At 41.9% G+C, this 25,856-nt stretch overlaps 1 protein-coding gene across 4 annotated transcripts; it reads right to left on the bottom strand.

Moving 5' to 3' along the window:
• On the bottom strand, positions 1–25,537 carry slc37a1 (solute carrier family 37 member 1). 4 transcript variants are annotated; one of them, XM_047337202.1, is made up of 21 exons: positions 25,362–25,537; positions 22,902–23,109; positions 18,533–18,614; positions 17,550–17,676; positions 17,133–17,211; positions 16,232–16,367; positions 14,548–14,624; positions 13,793–13,959; positions 13,503–13,555; positions 13,109–13,183; positions 11,181–11,219; positions 10,117–10,239; positions 9,217–9,307; positions 8,135–8,197; positions 7,877–7,962; positions 7,049–7,097; positions 5,115–5,188; positions 4,941–5,019; positions 4,543–4,640; positions 2,825–2,889; positions 1–2,626 (listed from the first exon to the last, which is right to left on the bottom strand). In XM_047337202.1, the coding sequence occupies exons 2-21, from the start codon at positions 22,955–22,957 to the stop codon at positions 2,611–2,613; spliced, it is 1,635 nt and encodes a 544-aa protein (XP_047193158.1). In that variant the 5' UTR covers positions 22,958–23,109; positions 25,362–25,537; the 3' UTR covers positions 1–2,610. The 4 variants fall into 4 exon arrangements, with proteins under 4 accessions (XP_047193158.1, XP_035459556.2, XP_047193160.1 ...); XM_035603663.2 differs by having other exon boundaries at positions 13,109–13,186; XM_047337204.1 differs by lacking the exon at positions 11,181–11,219.
• Between the last annotated feature and the right edge of the window lie 319 nt (positions 25,538–25,856).

Consider the following 25,856-nt stretch of genomic DNA (forward strand, 5'->3'; position numbering starts at 1 on the left):
TTAAGTGAAGAAACATTTTCATTTATTTTCTTTGTTTTTCCTGAATGTTTTGGATGTGAACCTACAGTACCCTAAATCAAGATTGTTCAGATCAATGAAAACCTTTAGATATGTTTTGTTTTACAAAATCATCTGTCTAGTAAAAAGACAAACAACAAACAAGGCACACAATGTTTAAAGTCCTAGGCCTAGCACAGACATGATACATATACACATTTGACCTTTAGGAGTTCTAAGGAATGCATAATGTTGTCTCAATCCTACCACCATGAAAAAAAATGATCCCAGAGTTTGATATATACTTATATAACATTAACACATTTCCATTTCCTGGATTTTGTTCTAATACCATACACAACCAATATATCAATGGAAATGTAATTATTTCAACAAATGTGGAAGATAGAAACCCGTTTCAAAATAGATCTTTGTCTCTCGTTTTACCATTTTGAATGAAAGGCTTTCAATGAGTGGTGTTAACCTCACTCATAGTCGAGATGAAATTCAAGTCACTATGAGGAACTATTTAAAAAAATAACCTTACTTACATTATCTACATTGCACTGAAAAATATATCCACAAGGTTTAACAAGTTACATTCATAGTATCTCACCCCCACCCACACACAGGAAACATACATTATTATCAAGTTTTTGTACAAAAATACAACTTTGATGCCTTAAGTTCATAAACCACACAATTGACAGAAATAAGTTAAACAACGGTTTAAATTAGTCTCATATTTAAATTACAACTTGATCCCACAATGTCTTTGGTTAAATAAGGCAAAGGTGACAGTGACACAGCAGCGTCCACAAAGGAGAGAGGGCGGCCTTTTCACACTTAGAGCATCACACAGAATTTGAATTGTATTTGTGAATGAAAAATGTTGAAACAAGTATTTAGGTCCCTGTACCTGTTATTCAACAAGAAAGCTGTAAGCAGATTTTAAACTAATCTCTGACCACTAGTCTCAATGGAAACTGACAGCTTTTCCTGTTGGAATTGTTAAAAGAGGCACTGTTTCAGGAAAGATGTTGAATTTCAAATGCCATTTTTTAGTGTTACTAAATTCCATTCGCTTTCCTTAGTGTTGTGGAGGCAGAGCTCTCAGACTGATCCGTCTCAAAACCTACACCAATTAATCCAAAACTATCTGAATGATATATACAAGTACATGTAAGTGAAATATTTCATAATTTGGCTTAACTGCCCCTTAAAGGGCTATCTTAAGTTTTATGTATGGAAGGGGCTGCAAAAGATTAATTCTCATAGTGGCAAGACCTGTTCTTTCTCACTCCTGTTCTGGGCAAAAGTGCATATGGTTGAGTAAATGGACCGCAGCTTCACATCGGGGCAGGTTTGACAAAGACAGACCAACACTGTGACTGCAGATTGATCTAGATTCCTCAGTAAACATGAGTGACCGAGCCACTGTGTCCAACGTTTCAGCACAAAACATTTGCCATTTTGAAGAATTCAGCAATTATGGGTCAAAACAAAAAAAGAAAAAAGAGAGGACAAACGTCCGGTTGCAGCAGATTTGAGCTGCTGTGGGAGCCATCGTGCAGCCTTAGGACAGTGACAGGTTACTGCACTTTGGAAACTCTTTCCCTTCTCAGACTGAACAAACCACTGATCATGAGCCACTAGTCAGCAGGCTTCTCTAATTGTCACTCTGGAAACACGTGTTGTAGTCCTGAGCGAGCCTCAAATAATAACCTGACAAATCTACAGGTACCGTCTTTGTAGCTGGCTCTTGGTCTACAGCTGCTGAGTTTACATGAGTTGAGCAACAAGGCTTCACACTAAATTCTGGCATTTGGGCCTGAACTGGCATTTTTGTTTTATTTCATTATGAAAGTGAGTGTGCATCTGTCCTACTATTCATTGTGAAGGAGCATGGGAGAAACTGTAGCAGTTGCTAGGACGAGTAAAGATGTTTCACCACAACTATAGAGATATGTTGATTTTTAAGTTCTTCTTTTGCTCTGTAGGTTGACTGACGGTGCAACAACCTGGCTCTCACAGCCCATAATCCCTCCTGAAAGCTCTGACATACATTTCACATTCCTAATGAGCACAACACCAAACCTATTTGAGTTCAATAAGATGAAGTTATAGATGCCACCATGAAAAATGGTCCCTGCGATATAACATTAACTGGTATGGTCACAGATGTTGTGGTTAGGTCAGGGCTTGAAGAGATTCATATCTAGAGTAGGATCAATTAGAACAGAGTCAGGGAAGTTGTAGTATCGAAGACTGCTACCAAAATTAATTTACCTTCTAGTTTCTCTAAAGTCCTAAAATACATGTCACAGTAAGGCCAGTTTACATCCAATATCTGCCAATCATTTGAGTCTAGTGAGCTGGTTGTGTGTTCAAGTTAAATTTTGCAACAATAGGGAACAGGTCCAAAGGGAAGAGGAAGGGAAAAGACAAGGAAGGTGAGTAAGTGTGCGTTTGTGTGTGCAAGTACAGAATGCGCAGATAAATCCTCCAGACCAAAAACTGCTGCTGTTCCGTGTGGTTCATCAGGCAGAACTTGACCAGCAGCTCTTCCTCCTCCTCCTCCTCCTCCTCTTGTTCACAGCAAACCACTGTAGCTCAATGCTCCTTGAACCTGTGAAGCATCAACACCATATTGATGAGTGTGTGTGTGTGTGTGTGTGTGTGTGTGTCTGCGCGTGTGCATGCCAATAGTAAAAAAAAGGTTGAAACAAATTGTACTAGTTTTCAATGTATATCATTTGCATTCATAGTTACATTTGCTTTGGATTGAATTTGTCGGAAACAGAACATTGAGTAAAGCAGGACTTACTCAACAGTAGAGATGGGATGGGATTTAGTTGAGTCAAGCTCCTTGGACACAAGTCGGAGAAGAAGCTGTAGATACATAACAAAGTCATTATCAAAGTAGTTCATGTATTCATTTTATGACCTTATGAGTTATATGGTGACATCAACATATAGTTGAAGTTATGTTTGTGTCCACCTAATGAATTTAAGTCCACTATTTACTGTCCTTAAGCTCTGTCTTTAAGTCAGAACATCATCTACCTGCCAGTCTGTAAAATTCTACTGACAGAAAGGTGGCATGGGTGTTCATGTGTCCAGTGACCCCTGTCCTGTGCCATCAGCCAGCGGCCAGCGCCCAGTGGCCAGTGGCCAGTGGCCAGCGCCCAGCAGCCAGCAGCCAGCGCCCATCAGCCAGCAGCCAGCAGCCAGCAGCCAGCAGCCAGCGCCCAGCAGCCAGCAGCCAGCGCCCAGCAGCCAGCGCCCAGCAGCCAGCGCCCAGCAGCCAGCAGCCAGCAGCCAGCGCCCAGTAGCCAGCAGCCAGCGCCCAGCAGCCAGTGACCAGCAGCCAGCGCCCAGCAGCCAGCAGCCAGCAGCCAGCAGCCAGCAGCCAGCAGCCAGCGCCCAGCACCCAGCAGCCAGCAGCCAGCGCCCAGCACCCAGCAGCCAGCAGCCAGCGCCCAGCACCCAGCAGCCAGCAGCCAGCAGCCAGCAGCCAGTAGCCAGCAGCCAGCAGCCAGCGCCCAGCAGCCAGCGCCCAGCAGCCAGCAGCCAGCAGCCAGCAGCCAGCAGCCAGCAGCCAGCAGCCAGCAGCCAGTAGCCAGTAGCCAGCAGACAGCAGCCAGCAGCCAGCGCCAAGCAGCCTCCACAGAAACATTGTATAACAGCTGTGTGTACACGCTATCCAGCAATGCATTGTTTATCTCTCATTACAACTATGACTATCAATGCTTGGTCCTTGAAAACTTCTCTCAGTTTTACTCAGTGTTGTACAAATATAAATGATTATTATAAAGAACCTATCAGCGTGAGAGACTGCGACATGAGCAGAGTCCAGGTTCTCAACACAAGCAACAGAAGAGAAACAACAACAGCCAGATGATACGTTGTCACACTTGCTTAATAAAACACAGGAAACATCCAGGACATAGACTTACTGTTACTTTAACATCTTCGAACAAACTGCAACAATAACACAGTCTTCAAATGTTTCTGTTTTTCATTGTTACTAACGTCACTGATAATCATCCCCACCTGCGGTTATAATGAGGGCATAACCTGACATGAGGCGAAAAGCCTGAACAACAAGTTCTACAGAGAGATGGACGACTTGCTGAGAGGCGGGTTCTGGTTCTGGGCAATCAAGTTAGAATCATATTCTTATCCACACTGATCTCATACAGCACCTCTTTCAAATCCAATTGATGGAAAGATGCTTTAATCTGTGTTTAGCATGTCGGTCACTCTGACAGTTACTTTATCAGAGTTTTATCTCCGGTAGCGGCTGCTGCTGCTGGAGATGACACTATGAGGGTGACCCTCTTAACCCTCAACAGCTAAGGCAAAATCTGTTAAATCAAGAAGCTAAAACGCTCAGTATATTTGAGGGATACGGCAGAGTTGGCACTAAGACTGACGCATGTGGGCAACACAGGAATTTCAACCAACGTTAAAATAAAATCAAAATTGATTTGTGCAGTTTCTGGTATGGATACTTGTGTTTCCGGTTTTTAAAGCACTCACCAACAGAGCAAGGAAGTCAGCTGTCATCAGCATGTAGAAGACCTGATCCCACCCCCCCGGAGACAATAGGCCAGCCAGCAGGGGGCCCAGTGCTGCACCTGATGCCATAAATATGAGCAAATCATCCATACAGTGTGATGAAGAACACCACTGGATATCAGACAGGTTGAATTGTACGTGAACCTAACATGTCATGAAAAACACTGAGAAATAACCAAAGATAAACCAACATGAGCAGCACTAATGTCAGTGAAGAATCAGTTCAGTAAGAAAACATATTTAGTGAGATCTGCATAAAACAATATATATATATATATATATACTACTCGCCCCATGTGGGCGGTCTTGTGTCTTAACAAATGTATTTCAGTACAGTGTCAGATTATCATGGCACTGACCTACAGATCCCGTGCCATCGATGATGGCAGTGACAGTCGACAGAGCTCTGGCATTGCCTTTCAGGCTCTTATGGGTCCCCTGGGGTCAAAGGTCAAACGAGAGACACATGGTACTTGGCCTGTTTGATGCAAACTTAGTCACAGTGAAATAAGGCTCGAGTTGAACTTGTTTACCAAATCAGCCGACACTGCAGTTGTGATGAGGGCGTACGGTCCATTGACTAGACCTCCACACACAAGCAGCATTCCTAGATGAAAACAGAGAAGTTATGTTTTATTCATGATTTCAGTAATTAATCTTTGTAGCCACACAAATCCACTATATAACATCTATGCATAAGGCTTTAGGTGTTGGATAAAGATTAGACAATTTCAGTGTTGCAAAGTAAATTGTGGGCAATGTAACATTTAGCAGGCATGCTTCCTTTGATGACAATATGTGTTATGATAATTATATGACATCAGTGCTGCATCATACTGGATCATATAATGACATTTACACGTCCTTCAGCGTGTTGTGAGGATAATGAGCAGAACCTGAGACCATCGGATCTCAGTGTCAATCATCAGTCTGAAGTCATGTGACCTTATCAATCTGGACCTCATACATGACAAGCAGCCGGACACAGAGAGGGAGAGTTGAGTGTGGATGATCGAGGTGCAAGGCCCTATTGTTTCTGTAAGGATTTTTTTTCTTCTTTTTCTGCTACCTTTGGCCATCTAAAATTCATAAAATTTGGTCTACACATCAATTATTGTAACCGTTACCCAGGGACAGAGGCTTGGGCCCCGGCTGTGGCTCCATAGCGCCCCCTTATGGCATTGAGTGTTGTACCTGGCATATAGCATCACCTACATGTATCAAATTTGGGAGGCAGATGCATCATGTCCAGACCTACAAAAAAGTCAATTGGAGCCATGTCCAAAGTTTGATGATGGGGCCCGTTCCTCTCCATGCTCAAAACAGGCTTCACTGACTGTTCCACTTTTTGTTAATTTGTGGAGCAGGAAAGTGCCTGACGGGAGAAGGCAGCCATCACATGACCTCAACCGCCTCCAGTTGCCTTTTCCTGTTAGGCACTCAATCAGACAACAATCTGTCAGAGCGTTACATTTTCCTCTAAATGTTGTAACTACAACCAGAAAACTCCCTGATAGGAGAACGCCATCAGATGAACTCAACTCAAAAACACATCCAAACACAAAGCATCGTCAAACAGACAAACACACATATATTTGAGAATATATTCCTACCTTCGTATAAAGAAGCTCAGACTAACTTCAACCAGTTTCTGACTACATTCCCCAATGTCAAAAAACAAGGACTATGAATGTGTCTACCCACAATGCTTTTCCCCAAGCACTGAATCAGCCAATAGATGGCCTCCAAAGGTGATACGTCAGAACTTCAACAAATAATCCTAATGTATATAAAATACCTCATCAACAGTTCAACCTCTTTTCACAGCCAGAAAGTACTTTCACATTTGAGCTGCTACTAGTGTAGAGATATATGAATCGAGTTTCAGTTCTACAAACTTGCAAAATTTAAATGGCTGAGATCGACTAAATATGACTAAATCTAATGTGAACTTCTCAATACTGAGACTACCACCAAATCTAAAGGAATCGGACTAAATGAACACTTTATCATAGATGTGTAGATTATGGATGAGATATTATAGATGACTCACAAATAAAATTAACTTTAAATTCAATTCAAATAGGTTTCCACAGAAAATATGACAAATCTTTGGACAAAAACACATGCTGGGTACATCACTTCTCAAGAAAGCCCTTAAGAAGTTCTCAAACTATAATGCTTAGGCATTGACTAGGCCAACTACGAAATTACAATTACTACAATTGTTTGAATACTCTACTACTCTTACTTACTATTACAACTACTTTAATAAATGATTCATTATTGAGTGATCATTCTGCACCCTAACATCCCAAACTATTCAGCACAGAATGACGTCACATTAAGAAAAGTAGGAGAAACTGGATCTTTAAAATGTTTGGAATGAATAAATCCTTCTTCATGATCTGCTAATCATGTGGGAAACTAACTCTGACTTAGTAGAGGAGTGAGATCTGTCTCTTACCGATGGTTGGCCCCAGACCGAACTCACTGATCATGGAGAATCCATACAGCTGAAAAGAAGAAGCATGACAGTGAAAAGAATGAGTGTTGACTGGAAGGGAAACGTGTCACAAGCAACAGCGACGACCACAACCTTGAGAAGACTGAGTGAGGCTGGAGTAAGTGCATCAAGGACTTTTGCTCAGTGCTCCAAAGTCCTCTTTTCAGATGAAAGTACATTTTGCAGAAGCACAGAATGGCAAGTTTCTTGTACAATAGTCTATGGTGTTACGGTATATTTGTGCCTCTTTCCTTCTGTCAAATGAAAATAGTTTGCCTGCATATAATTTCTCTCACATAAATGTAATGCCATAGTAGTCCAGTGTGAAGTTTTTGCAGACGTGTTGATTTGGGTGCCATGTCATCTGCTGGTGTTGGTCCACTGCGATTTATTAAGTCTAAAGTCAACACAGCAGGAAATTCCCCCAGTTTCAAAACTACTACTAACAGGTTTGATGACCATGATATTAGTGTGCTTGATTGGCCAGCCAACTCGTCTGACCTGAACCCTATAGAGAACACACGGGTCACTGTCACTAGGGAAACACCCGACCCAACAATACAGACGAGCTGAAGCTGCTGTCAAAGCAACCTGGGCTTCAATAAGGCCTCAGAAGAGCCACAGGTTGATGGCTTATCGACTCCAAGCCTCACTGATGCAGTCACTTGTGCTAAAGTCGCCACATGGTATTGAAATATTTCACTTTATGTACAATGAATCTAAAACTTTTTTTACTTTTCCATTTTTTTGAGGTGAACCTGTTTTTTGTGGATAGTAGTTGAAACTTACAGTGGGAGCAGACAGGAGCAACATGACGGCACAGGTGGTGGCTCTCTTTCCCAGTTTATCAGAGATCACTCCGGCCAAGATTCCACCTGAGCAAACATGTAGACACACACACACACACACACACACACACACACACACACACACACACACACACACACACACACACACACACACACAAACACACACACCACAGTGGTCAGTCAATTGTCTCTCAATGTAAGAGCATAATAAGAGGAACATTTGAACAAAAGCACCCACCCACAATTCCTCCCACATCGAACAAGGTGGAGAGATCTCCAGCCTCCTTGGCATCCAGGTGAGCTGAAACAAACACACACATTCATTTATGACTTCATTATTTCAGTTCTCATTGTGGTACATGATAAAACTGACTGTACCATAGCACGATTACAACGTGACGATCAGATTATAGCAGTGCTCTTTGTCTCCACACACTTGGGAATAAGCCTTCTTTCTAGATGAGACATACATTGTCAGTGTTCGAGATAGGTTGTGAAGGTTGAAACAGTGAAATACAACTATCCCCTTTGTGATGTCACAGGGACGCATGAGGTTAAACCACAGTTAATGTAAATCAATATTCAGCTTATCAATATCATACAGCATGCAAAAAAATTGGAATTGAACAAGTCTTGTAATTCAGTGCAATGTCGGAGGAGTGGGGCCTCCATGGATTTGACTTGTTGGTCCAGCACATCCCACAGATGCTCAACTGGATTCATCAGACAAGGCAGCTTTCTTCCATCAGTCCGTGGTCCAGTTCTGATGCTCACATGCTCATTGTAGCTCGCTCACTGTGCAACAACCATGCACCGATTGGACGATACCAGCTGTCAATCACGCTGTATCCACGCTCCAATGTAGACGGTGCTTTATCATCTATCTTACTCTGAATGAGACCATCATTCGTGTTGAAGAAGACTTGAAACTAGAGATTGAACCATAAAAATGTTGACTGACGTTATAAATCAAGTGAGAAGTAGAGTCAGACTTCTGTACAACCTGACTTCTTTTTGCAACTTGTGGAGTCACTGGGTTCATTTTCTGGATTCTGGGACACGTCCATTTTTATATACAGTCTATGGTTTGGGGAAACAGCTGATGGTTTGAACTATGGTTTTTGGTTAAACTCGTATCATAAATGCACGGGTCCAACTATACAAATTGCTAACGAAGTTAGCAGCAATGCTTTTGGGAAACAGACCCCTGAACGAGTGGTTATGTAGGTTTTAGGGTTTCTGAGACAGAGGTCCAGCAACTGCTGAGATCAGAACCTTAATGAAAATCCTTTCCTTTCGTTCTGTTTGGTCCTACCTCACCTGCTTTAGTGATGTAGAGTGGCAGCCAGAAGAGGAATGTGTAACTGACTAGCTTGGCAAACAGCAGGCAGAGAGAGAACTCAATCACCCCCTGTCAAGACAAACAGACACATAATACAAATATACGTGTAGTAGCTTTTCTGTGGCAGCCCTGTCTGGCTCAACAGCTTCTTACAACAATTACCTCATGACCTGATGGCTCCAATGTGAAAATCTGTCACAATATATCTCAAAGCGTGTGGATGACGTGTTGATCAGATAAGTATGAACAATGACACTGTTGTTGGTGCACTAGTGATGAAGTTGGTCAGTTAATCTAAGTTTATAACTAAAACTTTTCACTGAAATCATTCTAAATAGTCCATTTGTGACTGAAAGTCAGACTTGTGGTCTCTATTGTTCAAACTTGGATCTCATTTTTGTATTTTTTTTATGAAATCTAATTGGTTATGATAGCACACTAACCATATTAACTGCTATAATCTTATATATATTGCGAAACGTCTAACTTCAATATACTACTATCATTTTTCTTTACAAATTTGACCATCTTTCTTGGTCCATTTCATTTCTTGATTAATTTCCATGTTCCAAGGTCACAGCAGTTAACCTGGATAGTACAATATTGTCATAAGTGATACAACTAATTGCTGAAACTGTCAATGTAAGAACCAGGGTGTGTAACAGTATTATCCCTGCAAAAACAGATCCAATGGATGAGCAGCCCAAAAACTCAAAGAAGCAGTTTTACACTTCCAAGACAGATTGTATCTCATTTGTTGACTTGACTGTGGCCCTGAACGATAAGGAGGGGAAACCCAATAAGCCGTGTCCTCCCTAACATCTCCATGCTTCAACAACCACATGGTGCGTCTCTCTGTGTGTATGTGTGGAACTGACTGGTATTCGTAGGGCTCCCATGAAGCTGATGGCGGATGGCTCTGATTCGCTCTTCACCACCACGACCGGTTGCACAGGGACGCACACTCTGTCCCTGGGCAACAACAGCTCCGTGTCGTAGCTCTGAACGGGAGGGAGAAGAGGGACGAAGAGTGAAGCAATTATCACATGCGCCCAGTCCACCTGATACTTTTTTATATCTACATGTTTTTTTGTTTCACTTTTTTCTCAATTTTTATCAGTTGAGTTCATGTAGCAAATTCACAATAATGATTTCTTGCTAATTGTGTGACAAATGAAAAAAGATCCAATTAAACTAATTACAACATTCCCCCTTTTATAACACACACTTTGTTTTAAAGGACCAGTGTGTAGATTTAAGGCGATCTAATGGCAGGCATGGAATACAAAATTCATGAATCTGTTTTCTTTAGTGTATAATAGCTGAGAATAGTTTTTCTTTTTGTTTTCATGGGCTTAGAATGAGCCCTTCATATCTACAGAGAGAGTAAGTCCTCTTCCATGGAGCCTGCCGTGTTGCATCGCCACGACATTAGTCCACAAGGGACAAACCAAACACTGGGTGTGGAGAGGACCAATGTAGGTTTCCCTTCAAGCTTGAAAAGGAAGGGTCGATTGAAGGGGTACCGAGTCGGTTGCAATCTGCAGCCTCACCACTAGATGCCACTAACTCCTACACACTGAATGTTTAACCCATTTGGTGTAATACAGGGTAAAATACACCACCTCAATATAGTTCAGGAAACCCTGAAGCTGAATTCAAAAGTCCTGATCTCTTATGGTCAACCGAAGACATATTAGCCATAATTCATCCAGTCCGCAAGGGTGATGTACGTGCTCTCTTTGATGTTATAGAGAATCCACGTGCCCGCACTGACTTGATGTGATGAGTGTAAGCATGTCAAGGTCTATATGACCGAAGTCCATAAAGGCCCAGTGTGATGAATGATATTTTAGTGTTCACCCAGCATCCCACACAACCTGACCAATGGGACAGCTGCTGAAGCCACCAGGAAAGACTTTGAAGCACTGAATGAACTGACCTTTTTCGTTCGAACACTATCATCGTAATAGTAGTATGCCTGAATGAATTACAATGACATGCGTAAGTTACTGCAGTATTTGGTTATTTGGTTAAACAGTTTTCACCTAATCAGGTAGACATATACAATCTAAAGCATTCTATTGGACTACTATTTGGTTACGTTGATCCGTGTTAGTGCAATATGGTATGTCTGAATGAATACAAAATGTGACATTTAGAGGACAAAAGTTATGCTATAAAACTCTGTTGCACCTTTCCCAACTTGCTGCTTTGTATGTGGGACTGAGATTAACATCAGATGCAACTTTTAAAAAGTTTCAGTGTGGACTTTTCCCATATAAAGCCCCTGAAAACATTTTCTCACTTAGCCTTTAACTATAAGTAATGAAAGCTTATTTTCTGCACAAGTTCAAAGTGTTTAAGTTATTTCTCATGATCACATCACAAATCAGGATTTAGCAACATTGGGCCTCACGCAACAGTCATTCATTTGTTTATTCCTTAAGGGGCAGTAAGCGATTCTAAAGTAATACACGTTTTATAAAAATCAGCGAATATTTCCTCGTGGTCCTCTAGCTGCGAGTGTGCGCCGGAAAAAAACCTGGGCTCAGCCCTGGCTCTGTAAATCAACACCAAAACAGAAGGCTCGGGTCACTCGTCGATACGTTTAGAGACCTGCTAGCGGGTGGCGCTGCAACTCATGCCCAAGGTCGCGGGTTCACGGCCCAGCCAGAGCAGGATGAAGAAGAATAACAAAGAGAGAAGCAAACTTTCTCCAAAGTCACTTAATGCCCCTTTAAGGGGTTTGTACGAGTGATTGAGGAAAACTTTCACCAATTTCCTGGTATTTTAAATCTTCTCTCAGGCGCAAACACGAGTGGTCCAGACCAGTTGTAGGGGTCTGCTTTTATTCTAATTGATTTTATATTTCATTCATTTGAAGCAATTATGAGTAAGTATTTGAATCACCCCATAGTTATGTCCACATTATTATGTTTAAAGCCCCAGTGTGTGAATTTTCTGGCGGCATCTGGTGCTAAAGTTGCAAACCTCAACCAACAGGGGACACTTTATGGCGGCGCTGATTCCAGTGTCTGGAAATTCAACGTGACATACTCTGGACCATTTTGCTCAACAACCGTATTCAACACGACGTAGAAACATGGAGACTCAAACGGAGGTCGGGTCCACCTCATGTAATTATATTTAACTCATTCAGAGGTGATTATACATATATGAACACATAGTTATGGACAATTCATCCAATTTCTGTGAATAAGTTCTTCTAAATATTACACACTATAATAAACTGATAAATGTTGTTGCGCAATGGCCAGAGGAGCACACAACTCCTTTGTGCTGCAAAATATTGCAGTTGGCAACATGCATCTAGTGGCTGGCAAGGAGAACAGACTCATTGGTTGGTGACACAGCATTAACAGCACTGCTTTTAATCTGTCCCTGAATTCCACTGTGGACGCTGCTGAAAATTATAGACTTTCCTCTTTAGATCTCTGAAATCAGGACTTCAATCGCCAAAATCGAGGACAAAAGTTCTTCTTTTGATTCTTTGAGGCATTTACACCATTATTTATTGGCATGTTCGCACAAACTCACGGTACGAACAAATGTAAGAGAAATTGAAGATAACAGCATGAAGATGTTCGTGGATGAGGCCCATTATCATTCGGATCGAGCCCACATCCTCCTGACGATGAAGATGAATCGATTTTTCGAGAGTTATACGTATTAAATGTTAAAGTTTAAAAAGCGTTAAAATGCCATTTCTAACTTGCTTGCTTATGTTGTGATGAACATTTAATGTTAAACAAAAGACTGTTTTAAAATTTAAAAAAAAGAAATATTTTGATTATACACGGTACAATACATACAATAATGCATCAAGATATACACAGTGACACACACCTGGGTTTTTTTTTCCTTGTATTGCAGATACACCTCAGTGTGTCCAGATACTCCATTCCAACTCTCGGTTGGAAGCTGCTGGAAGGGACAATAAATCACGTCTTTCATTTGTGTTGCCTGTTTCAGTCACATGCTCAAATGACCTTTTTTAAACTGTGAATCATGCCAAGCTTCTCTGGTGGAGTCCCAGAATAAATGAGTGTAATAACAGAACAATCTGCCTAACTTAAAACACTGACTAAGATGAGCTGAATTGTTTGCTATGGCACTAATGGATGCCAGTGAAAAATACCTATTTACACAAGCATACACCAGAATTATTACTTGAGACAGAGAATGAAAATGTGTTTCCATTTACTAACAAAAGATAAACAAAAAACCTCTCTGTACTCACACTCTTGCCAGGGGAAGAATTTTTAGCATACATGCTTTTTAGGTCATTTGGATCTGAAGAAGGGACAAGATGACATGAGGTTGATATGATACTCTTCTATTTACAGCTGTGAAGTCCTGGTAATAATAGAAACTTACAGTATTCTACTGAGATGAAAAAGGCTAAGCCCATTAATGTGTATACTCTTAAGAAAGTGCAACAAACGTGCACATTAAATCCCCCTCATATCTGCAAATCAGCAAAGTATCATGACTATCAATCCCAGCGGAAAATGAGGAGGCTGCACTCACGCTCAATGAGGAAGAAGAAGCAGAGAACACCCATGGCTGCAATGATTATCCCTGGTACGATGAACGACAGGCCCCAGTTGGAGGAGACCCAGTAGCCAGCAATCAGAGAGCCCAGGATGTTGCCCACTGAGGTGTGCGAGTTCCACAACCCCATGATGAGTCCACGCCTGACAGGAAGACAGGATCGCAGCATGTATCTATCTATAAACTAAACTGAAACATTTCATTTCTCTTAAAGCTATCATGCCTTTGTTTCAAATCCATTGAAATGCAAAAAAAATAGTGCAAACATTTTGAACATGTCAAAAACTTGTTTCTTTGAGAGAGAATATTCCCCAACACTGCCACCACTGGAAATAAAAGACTCATCATATATAGATAAGATCAGACGTAACACTTAAAATGTCACTGTGTGACGACTGTGTCTCTGCTCTCAGTAGGACTTGAACATGTCTCGAGCTAATTCAACTCACCTAACTTCAACTGTAGGGGGGATCACTCAATCATTGCTTGACAAAATAGTCACGTGACACATGCAGTTTGAAGACAATAAAAAAGATGTGAAGAATTAAAAAATAAACTGCTTGCTCTAACTTTAAAAAGAATAATCTCATGATTGATGTATTACAGAGTTAATTGTAAAATGAGAAATTAGTTTTGTTATGTTGGTAAGTTTATGATACCTGCAGCAGTGGTGGCGGCAGGATGGGGTTGGGGTATCACTAGGAATAAGAATAAAAATAATTAGATCGTACCTTCCCTTTCCAAACCAGTTGCCAATGCAAGTCACCACGCTGGGCCAGCCAGTGGTTTGGACCAATCCGTTGGCCACCTAAAATCACAAGAGGAAGAATGAAGACAGTATTCATTTGACATGACATTACATTTACTCATTTGGTAGATGCTTTTATTCACAGCAATTTACACTAAAGCTACAGTCCAGACAGATGTAAGTACCAGGTGCTAAATCTGAAAGATATATTAATTTTAAATTATTATTAATAATTGTAATAATTATTATTATCAATCATCAATATTATTATAATTAAGGGCTTTGTAGATTCGAATTTTACAGGAAGCCAGGGCAGAGATGCTAACACTGGAGAAATATGATCTCTTTTTCTAGTTCCTGTCAGAACTGGTGCTGCAGAATTTTGGATTAACTGGAAGCTTTTCACAGACTTGTTAGTGAACATCCTAACAGTAATGAAGTACAGTAGTCCAGTCTACAAGTGACAAATGACTGGACTAGTTTTTCAGCATTCTTTTGAGACAGGATGTTTCTAATGTTATTGATATTGCGCAGGTGAAAGAAGGCTGTCCTAGAGACTTGTTTTATGTGCGAGTCAGAATTATATAAACCATAAGAAGATGGGTTGATAATTAAAAGTAACTATTGGCTGTTTATAACTTCAGTCTGAAATGGCCAGAGCATCATCTGAACTCTTGTTCAGACATCCAGTTTAGAACACTCAGGCCAGAGATAACCATTGCTTGTGTGACGTACTCAAGTCAGGTAAGTTAGGGATTAGAAAAACAATTATTTAGCCCCTCTAGTGGGGGCTAAGGCACATATTGTTTGTCCGAACCCGTGTTAATGCAATGGTACATGAACCTCATGTCTGAGATCATGTGTGTGAGTTGTGTCTCCATCATGAGACTTTCTTTTGTTGGGAGTGGCACAAAATGCTTTTTATTCATCTCCTTATGTGGTCACACATCCGGAGAGATCTGATCACAAGTGGACGTCCTGAATGTGTCTCCTGTGACCACTTGTGATCAGATTTCACTTCCCCGCTCTAGATGCAAATTAACACGTACATCATTTCTCTTCGTGAAGACAAAATGATGTTGAGTAAACAGACGTGTGTCAGTGTGCATGCAAAAAGAGAGTGTGAGTGAATCACTGCCCTTAACTGTGCATAGATCGACAATGGATACGATTTTAACCATTTGAAAAAAAAAATAGAAGTCATTATGCTCTGGTCAGTGTTGATATCGTGGCTCTGAAAAAAAATCAAATGGGCACAGATGTGTAAAAATATTTTCAGTTCATTATGAAATTAGCTGGTCAGATAAGTAGGCACCCCAGACCACCTCCCAGAGTGATGAGATCTGAAGACACACTACAGAACCATCTGGGTGTTCAAAGCTGTTCACTTGTGATTGGATCACCCAGGACAGATGTTAATACCTGGTCTGAACAGGGCTACAATGGTTAGCTGACACTGAGCACCAAGCCAACAATTTAAAACTATTTCCCTTGCAACAGAAATACCTGTGTATGTCTGTGTCTCTTTCTGATGCGCTCAATGTGGCTCAATTTGACACATGACTGTTATAATAAGGGCAAGCAATTCAAGTTGGTTCATTGAGCCTCATGGTTTTTCAGTAAAAGTGGCGTTTCCTGATTTCCTAATGCATTATGATGTGTCTCACCTGGACAAACACATAGAAGCCCAGGCTGTGGATGTTGTAGACATGACCCAGTCCAAACAGGCAGGTGAACAAGCCGCTGGTCAGCATGCCCACAGTCAGGTACAGTCGAATGGGCAAACGCTCCCCGATGATGCCACTGCATGGGCACACATTGATGATTTCATATTAACCACAACAACTTACTCTCAGTTGTTCAGTATTCATCATTTCTATAACCCCCCCCCCGCCCCTTAATGTGCAATTCTTAGTTATTCACTAAATCTTATGCCCTGAATGTAAGATGTCATCTTTTTTAAACTGTGTTGCACAGAACAGAAGAGCTCTCCAAATGTCATTGTATGTTTTAATGTACAAGGACAATAAAGGCTTTCTATTCTAGTCTATCAGTTATTATTATTATTATTATCCATTTAAAAAGTCCATATTCTTGTCTGTGGTGTCATGTAGAAGTAGTGCTTTGTTGTTTAGGGAGCGAGTGTTCAATAGCATGAACGCTGCAGTCCTATTAGTATGTGCTGGGACAAGCAGCGCAGTGGGAAACGCATTGTCAACGCAGACCAGGGGCCTCAGATTGACAGAGCGCATGTGGTTTGTTGTGATGATGTCATTGCATTGTGACAGAGCGCCGGTCAAACAGAATAGTAGGAATAGCATGGTCCATGTACACAAACTAACACCGGGAGCCCCTATGTACATATTGGGGGCGAAGCAGGAGACAGTGAATTTAATGGCCTCGTGATGGATGTGACAACAGAGGTTCAGGAGTTCCGATGTGGATTATCAAGACGGCAATGAGGAGGCACTGGCTAGTTTAGCTACCGATGCCACAGGTCGGAGAGGAGGCATCCGGCATTGGACCACATCAACAGCGTTGCAGTGAAAACTGTCCTCTTCATCTCACCTGAGGTACATTCCGACAGCATAGGCACAGAGGAAGGAGTAGTCCATGGCTCCCAGCAGCTGTTTGTAGTTGCTTTTGTCTGAGAATATCAAGAAAAACTGTTTTGTTCAGGACACTGCCAGGTCTCTTTCCTGATCAAATCTAAATAAGTTAAACTGTAAAAGCTGCAGTGCACTGCTACTTAGTGTATACATTTTTATAATTATGTAATGAATTGTGTAATGCATTACAGTATCAGATTTGTACATTATTTTAACTGGTACATGCTTGAAGGATAGTAATCAAATAGCTGTACAACAGTATCATGCTGCTTCAAAGAAAACTAAGATGACTTCTGTACATCAAGTGCTCCCATGCCTCCAATTATCACTATGATATCCACAAAAAAAGCCTAAAATGTCAAGTCAAGACACAAACCAAAAGGCTTCCAGCTACAGTCCATGTCTGTGTGGAGAGTTGGCAGAGAGACCTGCTGGCTGTGGCTGATGCTGGAGGTGATGGTGGATAGCTCACTGACAGATGAGCAGTTCCTATGGAGCTCACTCTGCCAATATAAAACATTTGCAACATTCAGATAATAATAAGAAGGAAGAAAATATGTGGCTGAGATGTAAACATTCCATCTAAATCTGTGTCAAGTAAAAGAATAGTAAAAGTCATTTGATGACAAACACACATTTTTTTTATTTTAACTGACCGAACAGAGCAGGTAAGATTTGTTCTATCACACACTCAGGGAACACTCTATTAGGAACACCTGTACACCTGCTGATTCATGTTATCATCCAATTAATCAATCACGTGACAGCAATGCAGGGCATAACTTCCTGCAGATGCAGGTCTCATCAAATCGTAGAAAGGGAGATTGGCAACATGAATGTGCAGCTGATAAATCTGCAGAGCCGACTTGATGCAAGTCAATATGGAGCAGAATCTCAGAGTAGAGATTCCAACATCTTTTGCAATCTGTGCCATTAAGAACAGAGGATGTTTGAGAGCAAAGGGAGAAAATATCCTATATTAGTATGATGTTCCTGGTAACGTGCTGACTGAGTGTATGGTAAATACTCAGTGAGCAGCTGGAGCTCAGGGGGTAGCAGGTCCCCAGGTCTTACAGTCTGCATTTGTCTGGACATAAAATGCTCCTGAGGGCTGTTCCATCAGTGTGTGAAAGGGATGTAATAGTGGGATATACTATAGAGGTGCAGTTTGAGTGAGTTGCACAAAAAGCTACTACCCAGGACAAAGCTCAAGCCTCACTGAGATGATTATCAGCAGAAATCTCAATTGATTTTTGTAGTCTAATAATTCTATCTCTGTCTGGGAAACTTAGTCTGTGTGCACATGTTCTGTATGTGGGCTCACAAATACTACAGATTATAACAATGAGCATATGTTACCTTGACGATGCTAATGGGTTTCCTGGAGAGGTGGAAGCTGGTATAGAGCAGGAAGGTGAGGATAAATGTGAGAGCTCTGTACCTGCAGACAGGAAGCAGAAGATGGAGGCAATGAAACGTGAGGGACCACCAACACTGAACTGAATGACATCAGCATGTTTCATTTTATCGAAGCAAGTGGGTGGCAGGACATAGATTACACTCGTCATTTTATAATAATAAATGCTGTTGAACTTTTAAAGGTGCGATAGAGTCCATCCTGACTAACAGCGCCACCGTGTGGTACGCCAGCTGCAGGGCTGCCATAGGCCACGACCTCCATCGTGTGGTGGATGCTCACTGGGCTTGGCACCATATACCACAACACGCTCACAAAGACATGACACATCCTGGTCACTCCCTGTTTGAAACTCTGCCCTCTGGCAGAAGGTTCAGAACAATCAGACAAAACAAACAGACTTAAGAACAGTTTTTCCCCCAGAGCTGTGGCCTCTATCTCACCACTTCCAAACGAATCAGAAAACCACCGTTAAACATTCACCTTATGGAACTGGAACTGCTGCTAGGCTTTTAAAGCACTGCCGCTCTCTACTGCAGCTGCTGCTCTTACCTTTACAAAGACTTGTTTTTACTGGTATGCTGATTTTCAATGTGTATGCCTTTTAGTTTCTATTGTGTCTTTTAAATGGTTAAGTTATCCCACTGACAGCCAACCCAAATGTCATCATGCAATAAAGATTCATTCATTCAGTCATTCAAAGATTTTCAACTGGTTGATACTGAACAGTGGTTGGATCTTAAAGTTCTTCTTCTGGGCACATAATGTTTTAAATTCAGAATGAACTAGTGACAGGTGTGCATTGAATTGTATATTTACACACTCCTGGATGAAATTTCAAATTGACTCATTGACCAGTGAATAAGTAGGCAATTTGAAGTAATAGCACAGTAGGAATGTCTTGTTACAAACAACTTATCTCCATCAACAAGTCTTTTTTTTTTTTACTTGCTCCTGATATAAAAAATATACTGGTTAGCCATTTCCCGGCTCTAGCATTGGGAATGCTCATTTACTGACATGGCTTACAGCAAAACTTAATGTCATGGAACCATTGTTGGTGTTATCACAACTGTGCATTTCTTCTATTGACAAGACAAAATGTCTGCTGTGTCAATTGGAAAGATAAATATGGACTTTGTCCCATCCTAACAGGTGAAACTGTGTGGGAGATGTCAGTCAAACAGAGAAGAGGTCTAATCAGCCAGAGTAAGTGAAATCCTTTGTTTGATTTGGGTTATTACTAGAAAAGGTTTACATACTCTAATGTTCAGTAAACACAACCGTTTCCCCAGACGTTTTTCCAGCGTCTGTCTGAAACACTTGGTTTTAGCTCCTGTCTCCTTCAGACTGCTCTGATGGGCCAGCTGGCCCACTTTGTTGTGATTGGTCAACCGCATGTAGGAAGTTCTCTCACTCCCGCTAATGGATGTATTATAGGAACTGGATACCAAATGGAAAATGATGGCTCCGTTCAGCTTTAATAATAATTGCTCGCCTAATGCATACGCCTCAAAAAGTTCCTGGCTTCTGGGTTACTTCCGGCCCATAGATTTTGCACAGTAGAGTTACTCCCATCATGCATTACGGCTTGGAAAATGAGTGGACCGCGTCCTGGACATAGACTGTATACAAAAATGGACATAGTCACCGGGTCCGGACAATGAAGTCAATGAGGAAGTGCCTGAAACCTGTGTTCTCTGCAGAGGGCGACTCATTGGTTGCAAAACAAGCAACAAAGCAGGTAAATCCCATGAGCTCAAGCATCAGCATGTCTTTTAATTTGTCAAGTGAGATTTATACACCCTGCACAGATTCAATCCCAATAATGTGCTCAGGGGTGAGGTTGAACTGTCCTTCCTTTCTACTATTCCTTGACCTCAGTGGAAAATGTCAGGAAGAGGACTGATAGGACTTAGAAAAGTCGACAGCTGCTTTAGAGATTCCGACTCCACTTTCACTAAACTACGTCATTATGCAATGGCGGATGTTGTTGATGCGTCTGTCGTGGTGAAACTACAAATTTCCGAAGATGAACTACAATAACCTCAGCTGCCCCATCATCATGTTTCAGTGTTTTACCACCGTGTGACATCACACGTTATGATACATATGTAACAGTAACTTACATGATGATGTCACTTCTGGGTCATATTCATACTCTTCTTCTTGTACTACTTTGGATTAAACCATTTACATTTGTGCATGGCACATCACGTTAAATATCGCTGCCGCAATGAATTGTGGGGCGCCTATATCTCCTTACTCTCACATAGGAAGCTATTCCTGTGTAAATAGTCACATAACTGGTTAGAAACATATTTTTCAAGGATTTTAGAGATAAAGTGGAGGTTTGATATGGGTCAACAGTTAGCGAAGATATTTTGGTCTAGAGTTGGAGTAGGGGTTTACCTACTGAACCTTAAAGGCCTTTGGTACGTAGCCTGTTAATAGAGATAAGTTGATCTGATCTAATATGTAATACATCCTTACATATTAGGTGCCAAAAGGTGCAGCGGAAAAGAGTGGGGGGTTTAGGAGCTTCCCAACAACTGTCTACAACAGCCATAAGTTATAAATGATATGTTGTTGCCAAGAGCAAGCAAGGGAAATATTTAATACAATAATATGAATCATTATTGTACTTATCAATTTATATTCAAGACCTTTAGTACCTACTAAAACTCTTTGAGGGAACTGATTTGACGGCTTTAAGAACCTGCAGGTGCCCTGTACAAATAAGGATTGTCAGACATTCAAGCACAATGGTTAATTGGTGACATTCTATCAGTCAGAGAACCTGAAAATCAGGTTTAGACAATGGATCACAGCAAGCACACAGATACAGGAACTCTGCCACTGGAAAATGTTGACTGTCCTTACTCCACCTTAAAGGCTGATGTAAAAAGACAGTTGTGACAAAGGCAGGCTGACGTCCGTCTCCTTAAAAACATATCATCATTCATGTGTAGCTCTAATAATAAAGAAATATGATTGATTCTGACAATATCTGTTGTCCATGGCTGCTTCACACTGTACCACAGGCTTCTCATCCAGGTCATCCAATCAGGGCAGCAGGACATGTGTTCATTAATCTATTGACTCCACTGTTTTATTCCGGTGCAAAATGAAGCTTTTTTCAAACTTTGTTTGCAGTTTTTTAAGATGTGTTCTGGTAATACTGTCACAAGATATAATGTGAATTTGCAACTTGAGGTTGACAAAGCATAATTGTGGTCATTTGAACAGCCCTCCCTGTACAATCACTATGTGCTCAACACCATGAATTGACTTTGGACTTTGAAGGCAGGGACAATCGCTGACGTTTCTGATACTTTATTTGTCACTTTAATCACCAAAATAATTACACCATAAGCCCCACAGTCCACAAAATATTCAAAAGACAGAGGAAAAATGTCCTCTAACTCGAAATTCCACTTCTGGTTTTCTGTTTAGTTCAGTTCAGTTCAGTTCACCAAAATACCAAAACAACGGTCAAGTCTGGTTCTGCCCTGCTCATTGTAGGATTTGTAATATTGTAATATTGACCTCACTATGTAAAGTGCCTTGAGACAATGTATTTCGTGATTTGGCGCTATACAAATAAAATTGAATTGAAATTGAAAAATCTCTGCACTTTTCCCTCTCCCGTCTGCCTCGTCATTTGAATTACACATCTGGGTTATGATTTGAATGGTGGAATAATTTTAAATTGATTGAACTATCTCAGATCACACAGAAAAACTTGAGATAAGTAGCAATAGGTTCACTCAACTCCAAAGGTTTTTTCCCAGAATAGATTATCCCCCCTTTCTGGAATAACCCTTCAGAAACATTCCAACCTTGGTGGAATGTTCTCCAAATCTTTGTGCTACTCTCGACTTGTTTCACGCCCATGGGTCTGCAGGTCAAACTTCCATTGCCTCTACAGGCCACTGGATGCCATTTCAAGAGCAAAGTAGAGTACCTGTAATTAAGAGAGTACTTTTTGTCACCCAACTCTGTAGAAAGTTGCATTCTTGTACTTAGTCAATATTCACCATCTAAAGTTGTAAATATCACGTGTATGACTAAAAAGTATGTAGGTGTTACACCAAAACATCCTTACTGCACAAAAATAGCTAGAGTTATTGCCATTCAATAGACTTGGATTGGGAAAGATTCAGCAAACAAATGAATCTATCACAGACTGTAAAGACACAAAACTGTTAAAACTGTAAAATATTCACATTTTCACATTAAAAATCATACTGAATATGTTAAGAGACGATTCACGCAGACACATACACACACACACACACACACACTCACCACTGGTCCCTGTCAAAGGAAACCAACAGGCGGATCCCCGGAGGAACAGGGGCCATATTTGGAATGAAGTACTGACAACCGGCTGACTTGAGCTCACGCTGAAGGGACTGATGCGATACACGCTGACATGGTTGTGATGTTTTGCCTAGGCTCCATTGCAGAGGAAGTCGCTTGGAAATCTTTCTTTTGAGGATACATAGTCGGAGACCTGGAGATGAATGGAAAAAGACGAAAAGACAGGGCGAGTGGAGTGAGTGTTAGGTAATGCAGGACCAATAAACAGATATGATAAGAGAGGAGAAAGGTACAGTTGAAGAGACAAACCCTGAGGCCTGTACTACAAAGCAAGTTCAACCTATATCTTTACGATAGATGACTTCATTAAATCTAACACTGGTTGTCCTGATAACCTGTACTACCAAGCTTATAATAAACTGTCTCACTTAACCCTGTGGTCGAGGAGGAGTCGTCAGAACCATGAGGGTTAGTATTTAACGTGAGAAGAAACCCTGGTACCTGCACGTTTTGACAGCATCCAAAAGTAACCAAGTGAAATCAATTGGACTGACATATACTGAAATATAATAAAAGACATAAGGGTTTAGTTTCTATTTCTGCTCATGTTGTTTTGGGCTGCACGGTTAGAATAATAATCACAAGATGGAAGCTCTAAGTACACGTGTGAACGCATTGAGGATTCATCAGAGATCGGATCCCCAGGACCACAGTGGAAGGTGGTTCATCAGACAGCCGATCACCAGGACCACAGTGGAAGGTGTTTCATCAGAGATCCGATCACCAGGACCACAGTGGAAGGTGGTTCATCAGACAGCCGATCACCAGGACCACAGTGGAAGGTGTTTCATCAGAGATCCGATCACCAGGACCACAGTGGAAGGTGGTTCATCAGAGATCCGATCACAAGGACCACAGTGGAAGGTGGTTCATCAGAGATCCGATCACAAGGACCACAGTGGAAGGTGGTTCATCAGAGATCCGATCACAAGGACCACAGTGGAAGGTGTTTCATCAGAGATCCGATCACCAGGACCACAGTGGAAGGTGGTTCATCAGAGATCCGATCACAAGGACCACAGTGGAAGGTGGTTCATCAGAGATCCGATCACAAGGACCACAGTGGAAGGTGGTTCATCAGAGATCCGATCACCAGGACCACAGTGGAAGGTGGTTCATCAGAGATCCGATCACCAGGACCACAGTGGAAGGTGGTTCATCTGAGATCCGATCACAAGGACCAGAGTGGAAGGTGGTTCATCAGAGATCCGATCACCAGGACCACAGTGGAAGGTGGTTGATCAGAGATCCGATCATCCGATCACCAGGACCACAGTGGAAGGTGGTTCATCAGAGATCCGATCACCAGGACCACAGTGGAAGGTGGTTCATCAGAGATCCGATCACCAGGACCACAGTGGAAGGTGGTTCAACAGAGATCCGATCACCAGGACCACATGTGGCCTGCACCTTCTTTATGTCCTCGGCCACAATGAAGAACTGCCTACACCACACTATAAACTACAGTAAAACACTCTTTCCAATACAGCTTTGCAGGAGATAGTTGTATGCTTATTAATAGATATTTATATATATATATATATATATATATATATATATATATATATATATATATATATATGTATTTATATAATAGATATAATGTAAGCCTTTGATCCTTGCATCAACAGGATTGATAGTTAACGATCATCAAGAATAGAAATGAACATCCGAACTGCAACATATCAAATCAACAAGCATCAGGACAGCAATCTGACAAGTAAATCCACACAACTGTAGCAGAAGATATATACTGTCTGTATTCTCAGAACTCCGAAATACTACAACAGAAGAGTGACCAGAGGCACGGCCTTCTCATCTTTACATTCCATTATTAAATCATGTGTTTATTCATCAGTCCTCAAACTACCTGAGCATGTCAAACAGACATGACGTCATGGATTGTGAATAATAGCACGCTGAGCTGAGGGAAGCTCGTAGAGTGACGGTCGGTCTGAGATACCGCGCAGCGCGGCGCCAGCGCCACATCTCCTGTGCCGTTCGTGGCTCCGTGCACCACAGCTCGACCACATCCCTCTGGTTCTAACTGACCCGACAGTGTCCGACACTTCTGCTCTCAACCCACCGACCGACCGTCGTCCATCCCAGCAGCCTCCGTCGTGTTTACTGAGGCTGAGCGGAGCATCTGAAGCTACAGACGTGCTCCGGGTCCGGGGTCCTTCCCCCCTAACCCCTCGCACACATCCAACAATACGTCCCCGTCGTCAGGAGGACATGTCGTGTCCTCGACACACAAACCGTGGAACGCGTCAAATCACGTTCATCCCCATGGCGGAAGCAACGCCGCGGTCCCAGGCGGTCCCAGGCGGGCTACAACCGAGCTTCCTCTCCGTGGTAACGACGGACCGGCAGAGCTCGACTCACCGCCGACGGCCGCTCCGTCTCTCCCCGGACAACACTCAGCAGAGAAGGCTCCTGCGGTCCTGCGGTCCTGCGGAGGGGCTCAGCGGCACCAGGACTCGACGGGTCGCGTTCCTGCCTTCAGCGGAGCGACATGTCCTCCACTTCCTTGTTGCGCGAGAGCAAGCGACTGTCACCGAACACGCGCGCGCGCGCGCCGCTCTGACGTCATCCACGGCTCCATTCAATATGATTCTTATCTAATCTTCTTCATAGCGAACGTCCTGTGACAACACCAGGTTCCCTCTGCTTCTTTTGGATCACCTTCGATCCATTCATAAATACACTCATCTTGTTTTTAGACTTTAGACAAGGCCTTCCTGTCTTTGAATCCAATTTGATCCGTTTGCCAGTTTTGCAATAATTCTGTCAAAACACTGGACGTTCTCCTGTCAGACTCAAATATGGTATCTCGTCCGTGTTCACCACACGTCTGGTCTCTATTCTTTATTTTGTATT

Source organism: Scophthalmus maximus, chromosome 14 (assembly GCF_022379125.1).
Source record: "Scophthalmus maximus strain ysfricsl-2021 chromosome 14, ASM2237912v1, whole genome shotgun sequence".
Taxonomy (NCBI): domain Eukaryota; kingdom Metazoa; phylum Chordata; class Actinopteri; order Pleuronectiformes; family Scophthalmidae; genus Scophthalmus; species Scophthalmus maximus.

Coding starts and splice junctions, on each gene's coding strand:
- slc37a1 (XM_035603663.2), bottom strand. CDS start 22,957: ATGGCCCCTGTTCCTCCGGGGATCCGCCTGTTGGTTTCCTTTGACAGG. Junction 18,615..22,901: donor TCCTTTGACAGGGACCAGTG/GTGAGTGTGTGT, acceptor TCCTGTCTGCAG/GTACAGAGCTCTCACATTTA. Junction 16,368..17,132: donor GCTGTCGGAATGTACCTCAG/GTGAGATGAAGA, acceptor GTGCCCATGCAG/TGGCATCATCGGGGAGCGTT.